At 34.6% G+C, this 6,567-nt stretch overlaps 1 protein-coding gene across 1 annotated transcript in view; it reads left to right on the plus strand.

Moving 5' to 3' along the window:
• The window catches only part of LOC116082647 (prolactin-8A9-like), a 6,750-nt gene extending 5,165 nt beyond the window's left edge, over positions 1–1,585 (plus strand). The window contains exon 4 of the mRNA XM_031359508.1: positions 1,397–1,585. Within this exon, the coding sequence (XP_031215368.1) occupies positions 1,397–1,585 (189 nt within the window). The remainder of the gene's footprint in view (positions 1–1,396) is intronic.
• The last annotated feature ends 4,982 nt before the right edge of the window (positions 1,586–6,567 follow it).

Raw genomic sequence — 6,567 nt, forward strand, 5'->3', positions numbered from 1 at the left:
AATTGCTTGGGGAAAGCAAAACATCATGGCCTAACCTCAGAAAAACGGTAGTTGATACAGATCATAATATACTTTGCTTTGCAGAAATAGACTAATTTTTAAATATAACATCCATACAACATAGGTCATATGTACATAGTAAAATTATTTTTCAATTTAGGTTCTTTATATGACATTAAATACAACAAACTTCCTGCACTGAAATTCTTTTAATACCACGGTTCTATTCTGTGTTTTCTCAGACAAAAAAGTATATAAAAATGATGATCGAATTTATGGATTCATGGATCGGAACTTTGTACTATCTAATAGTGGAACTGAGTGGCATGCAAGATGCCCCTGAATCTATCTATGAAAATGCTAAGATAATAGCATGGAAATTCAATGAAATCAATGAAGACCTTAATTTAATACTCAAAACAGTGAGTAATTTCCCTTTACTTATACTCATTTTTAAAAGAAGTATGTTGTGTAAATTTTAAAAAACATTTCAAATAGCTTGTTTTTCCAGAGTGAAACATAGATATCTGACCCTGTGGATGATCTGCCCCTAAGAGAGTGTTCTCAACCTGTATGTCATGACTTCTTTGGTGGAAATATGACACTATCATGAGGACTGAATATTACATATCCTGCATATTGGATATTTACATTATAATTAAATACAGTAGCAAAGTTACAGTTATAAAATAGCAACAAAAATAACTTTATGTTTGAGGTTATCACATCATGAGGAATTATATCAAAAGTTCCCAGCATTAGAAAGGTTGAGAACCACTGCCCTAATAGGTTGCTGGCAGCTCTAACATTCTCAGTGATGCTTCTCATTACCTTCCACCCTGAGAATCAGAATGACACAAAGCTGTTCCTCATAGGCACTTAGAGGACACCTTTCTTGGTTGGAGTGAAAACAACTCAGGTCTTTCAGTCACAGTCATTCCTTGGCTCTGTATATTACATCACCATCTGATCCTCATCATATTTTTGTACATATACTGCATGGAGAATGGGTATAGTGGAAATGTATAAAAGAATGGTGGTCCATAGCAGCTTCTGTGAAATACGTATGAAAGAACATGTAAGAGTTTCCTGATAACCTGACATGAGCTCCTCTATTGTCCCAGAATTCAATAGAGATTTCCTACTTTTCTTCTACTTCTGAAACAACATCCTTCCTCTGCAATCAAGCAAACATGTTAGAAGAAATGCATATGAGTCTTCACTTTAGATGCTACAAGTCCATTGGAGAGTCTCTTTTCTTAGATATTGAAAGCACATAACTTTGGTGGCAGTATCACATCTCTGAAAGAATTTCTCTGACTGAACACCTAAGAAACAAGGAGAAAGGAGGACTAATAAATATAATCAAGTAACCATCTCTTATTTTGATTTTTAGGTCTATCCTAATGCAAAAAAGAAGTATAAAATTGTCACCTGGGAATATCTTCCAAGCCTAAGATCAACTGACAAAAATAAAAAGTTTTTGGCAATGTTCAACCTTTCTAACTGCCTAGGCTCTGACATAATCTACATTAAATTTCATCTCAAAACACTGATGTGTCGCATAACAGGGAAAGAGTGCTAAATGCACATCTACTCAGTCCACTTTGGAGCTGGTTGATGACAGTCCATTGCTGAGAAATTTCTTTTAATTGTAAGGCTGTTGAATGCATGTGTATGTGTAATTGGACTCTTTTAAAAAAAATAAAGCCATTCTCTTTAAATGTTCAAACCTAAAAAGCCTATAGACATTTTGTTTTTGAAAAGAAAATATATCAATAATGTTAGGTTGACCACTCAATTTATCACAATATGAGAAGTTAAGCTTGAAAGTATATTTACAGTTTACTTCAATAAACTCACAATTTACTTCACAGAAAATTAATGAAAGTCAAAGTTATTATACACAAAGTATAAAACATTATGTATCCTAACCAAAGATACAAATTTTTTAATGCTTCCTCTAATCCTGACTATCTTTAGGAAGCAATGTTCACAATGAATGCATAACTTTTCCAATACAATTGTATATGACTCCCTTCTTACATAGCTTCAGAAAATTTGGAGGAGATGGGGCAAGGAATGAGCATAATAAAGATACACAGAATTCATGTGTTAATTTTCCAAAAAGGTTATTTTTAAACATTAAAATTTTCAGAGCAAAAGTGATATTTATACAGAGACAGACATGTTACTCAATGGAATAGAATTGATGACCCAGAAATAAAACAAAACTCTTATGGACACTTGATCTTTGAAAAAGAAGCCAAAAATATACAATGCAAAAAAAAAAAAAAAAGAGAGAAAGCATCTTTGATAAATGGTGCTGTTCTAACTGGAAGTCCATGTGTAGAAAAATGAGAATAGTTCCATATTAAGTACAAGTGGATCAAGTACCACAAAATACAACCAGATACATTGAATCTCATAGAAGAGAAATTGGGAATGAACCTTGAACACGTTGGCACAAGGGAAAATTTCCTAAACAGAACTACAATGACTCAGTCTCAAAGAGCAAGAGTTGATAAATGAGACCTCATTAAACTGGAAAGCTTCAATAAGGAAGAGGACATAGCCAATAGGACAAATTGGCAACATACAGATTGGGAAATAATCTTCACTAACCTCATACCTGATAGATGGATAATATCTAAATTATGTAAAGTACTGAAGAAGCTAACCTCCAAAAAAACAAACAAAACAATCAAAAATTGGGTAGAGAATTAAACAAAGAATTCACATCAGAGGAATCTCGAATGGCTGAGAAGCACTTACAGAAATGCTCAAAGTCCTCCATGATCAGGACAATGAAAATCAAAATGACTCTGAGATTCCACCTTACACCAATCAGAATGGCTAAAATCAAAACCTCAGGTGACTCCACATGTTGGTGAGGCTGTGGAGAAAGAGGATCACTCCTCCATTGATGTTGGGATTGCAAATTGGTACAAGCACTCTGGAAATATATCTGGAGGTTCCTCAGATATTTAGGAATAGAGCTAGTTGAAGATATGGCTATACCCTCTTGGACATAAACCCAAAAATGTCCCACCATGCAACAGAGACACATGTTGCACTGTTTATAGAGGCCTTATTTGTGATAACTACACACTGGAAATAACCCAGATGTCCCAAAACAGAAGAATTGATACAGAAAATGTGGTTCATTTACACAATAGAATACTTCTCAGCTTTTAAAAATGAGGACATCATGAGTTTTGCAGGCAAGTGGAAGTAAATAGAAAATATTGTCCTGAATGAGTTAACTAAGACACAAAATGATGTGCATGGTATGTACTTACAAATAAGTGGATTTTAGCCAAAAAATTACACAATACAATCCACAGAACTTAAGGTTATCAAGCCTAAGGGCCTACCTGAGGACTCCTCAGTCCCACTTGAGAGGGAGAAGGAAGCATGCACAGGAAGGGGAGAGAGGAACCTGGGAGAGAAAGGGGACAAGGAGCCTACAGGCTCTCCTGAACCCTATATCATACTCATTATAACAAGTCTGAAAACACAAAACATGCATAAAAATACTCAAAAAAATGTTTTTCAACCCAATTTCACTTTGAAGATTCTAGTTTCTCTATTATGTAATTGAAAGTTTTAGGTCAAAATTTAATGTATTTCACTGTATGCTTAAGAAGTTTTACATTTATTCATCATTTATCTGTTTTTTGGTGTACTTTTATCAGAGGACATCTGTGAAGGACAACTGGAACATTTCAGTCCTCTTCTTCCATCATGTAAATTTCTGGGATAGAACTCAGATCTCAGGTTTGGTGTCAAATGAACTTTCCTACTGGGTGAACTTCTCAGCCTCTCCTTATTTATTTGTATGTACCTGATGTTGAAAACTACCTTAAAATTGAATAAGATAATATATGTAAAACATTCAGAATGTTAGAATATACATTGACATGTTGATAGCATAACAATTTATACTGAGTGATAAAGTTGTTTTCATTATCATTATCTACTGTCTTGTTAATATAGAATCCATATTGCCCCCATTAATTCCATATGCTATTTATCTGAGATAAATTAACTGGATGCAACTGGGTTGCTTGAGTTAGGAGGTCTCAGTCCTCACAATAACAATTAGACCATACTTAGAAATGAAAAGAAATTATTGTGTTGGAGATTGAAGACTCTAATGAAACACAAGAAAAACTGAGAATAAGTTTAGTAAAAGCTACAGCACTGTGGCATTATAAATAAGACTTGTTTTAGTCCAAGCTAGACAAAATCCCAGTCTCAATGGTATACAATGTCAGGGAGTTGAATTCCCATCATAAGATTATTTGACCAGTGATAATTGCTGAGAGAGGGAAAGACAGATAGAGAGAGAGAGATAAAGAGAGAGTCAGAACAAGACAGACTGAGACAAAAAGAGTCAGAAATGGTAAGACAGAGAAATACAGAAACACAAGGACAGAAAGAGACACAGAAGGACATTGAGAAAGAGAGAGAGAGAGACACAGGTGGAGAGACACAGAGAAAGCATCAGTATGCTCTAAAAGCTTAGACCCTGGGATAATGATCATGCTACAATGGACTTCCATACAATCAAAAATACTTTGATTGTGCATATTGAACTTGATACAGAAAATGAGCTACAAAGGAGGCAAAAGTGGGTAGGTAGAATGTAGAAAAGATATCTTAATTATTGAGGAGTTAAATGAATATAACCAAAACATGTACAAAATTCTTGAAATAAGTAACTTTTTAAGTTGAAGTGGGGAAATTAGTAAAGAAGCAGGAGACCATCAGGATAGGTAAAATGCAAAATGTGTTAACAGGGTCAATGTGATTGGAATACAAAATGTTAAAATAAAACCCATTATTGTCATTTTTAGTATGTACTAATAAAGTTTTTAAGGGATAGATTTTGGAAACATATAAAATGTGCTAAATATAGTCTAAATCTTAACTATATCATAAAACCAAATTTTCTGGCCTACAGGCAACCTTGGATGGATAAAATCCAGAGACCTGAGGAGGAGCAAGCTTGAATTTATCCTAAGTGTAGAAAATGATCCCATTCTCAATGAGTACATTGTGTAAAGTTCTGTACTAAGTATAGGAATTCTGCATGAAAGTGTTTAGTGAAGCATTTGCTGTATAACCTTTTGGAAAGTCTTGACCAACAAAGAGAATTATTAGGTAATCATTGTTTTTCCCAGAAATTTGTTTGTGGGGAAGAAGTGGCTCAGCTCCAGGATCTTTCAGAACACAGTCATTGTATTTAAACAACTCCTTCACAGTGAGCAAAGAAAAAGCCACAACAATATACTGACTGTGGCATGTGTGACCAACATTTAGCAAATCAGCTACAACAAACAGAACTGCTCATGAAAAAATTGATAATTTTTTATTATAAATTTCATCAATTTATAATTTATGAAAAGCAAGTATTGACATCCATTCTATTACACTGGAGCTTTTGCTTGTAGAAGTGGTTCCTAAATTGTGTGTCATGACCCCTTTGAAGGTCAAGCAATCCTTTAATAGGGGTCACCTAAGACCTTTGGAAATCATAGATATTTAGATTCCAATTCATAACAGTAGGAAAAGTATGGTTATAAAAATAATTTTATGGTTGGGGATCACAAGATGAAGAACTGTATTAACTGATCACAATATTAGGCAAGTTGAGAACCACTGCTTTAGAGAAAAACAGTTGTGAAACTGGAAGATGATCAAGATGTATTGAACACTCATGAGGATTTTGTTTAGCATCCACATAGAGGAGAAGTCAGATATAATTGTACATATTCATGAAAGAAGTAGCTATAGGGCTTAGGAGAGTGTGTTACCATCTCCAAAGCAGTCATTAAATAAAGCATACCTTTAGGTGTATTGCAGGAGAGGGTGGAGTGATGAGCAGGGGAGTTGAGGGAACAGGGTTTGTTTTTGTGTTAGTTCTTTTTATTATATTTTATTTTATTTTTCAGAGGGGAACTGGGAAAGGAAATATTGTATGACATGTAAATAAAGAAAACATCTAATAAAAAAGTCGCCAGGCAGTGGTGATGCATGCCTTTAACCCAGCATTTGGGAGGCAGAGGCAGGCAGATTTCTGAGTTTGAGGCCAGTCTGGTCTACAGAGTGAGTTTCAGGACAGCCAAGGCTACACAGAGAAACCCTGTCTCGAAAAACCAAAAAAAAAAAAAAAAAGTCATAAAAATGACATACGGGAAAGGCTCTCCAAAGATTTATAATTTTATTGTGTGAAATGTCACTGTCTGTCATGTTTTATCTCACTATGATTTAGAACACAGCAAGGTCTCAAAGGCTGCTTACACTCCACTGTTGAGACTAAAGTTGGACACATGGAGGAAGGAACTGATTGGAATCAGTTGTGAAGGTAATGCCTTCTATGAACATATAGTCAAAGAAGAAATAAAGAAAGAAACTAAAGGTGTTCTAGAATTCTATGAAAATTAAGGCACAACAAACCCAAAATTTTGGGACACAATGAAGTCCTAAGAGGAAAGTTCACAGCGTGAAATGCCTTCATAAAAAAACTGGAAAGATCTCATATTAGCAACTTATCAATAT

The sequence above is a fragment of the Mastomys coucha genome, unplaced genomic scaffold (genome assembly GCF_008632895.1).
Source record: "Mastomys coucha isolate ucsf_1 unplaced genomic scaffold, UCSF_Mcou_1 pScaffold7, whole genome shotgun sequence".
NCBI lineage: Eukaryota > Metazoa > Chordata > Mammalia > Rodentia > Muridae > Mastomys > Mastomys coucha.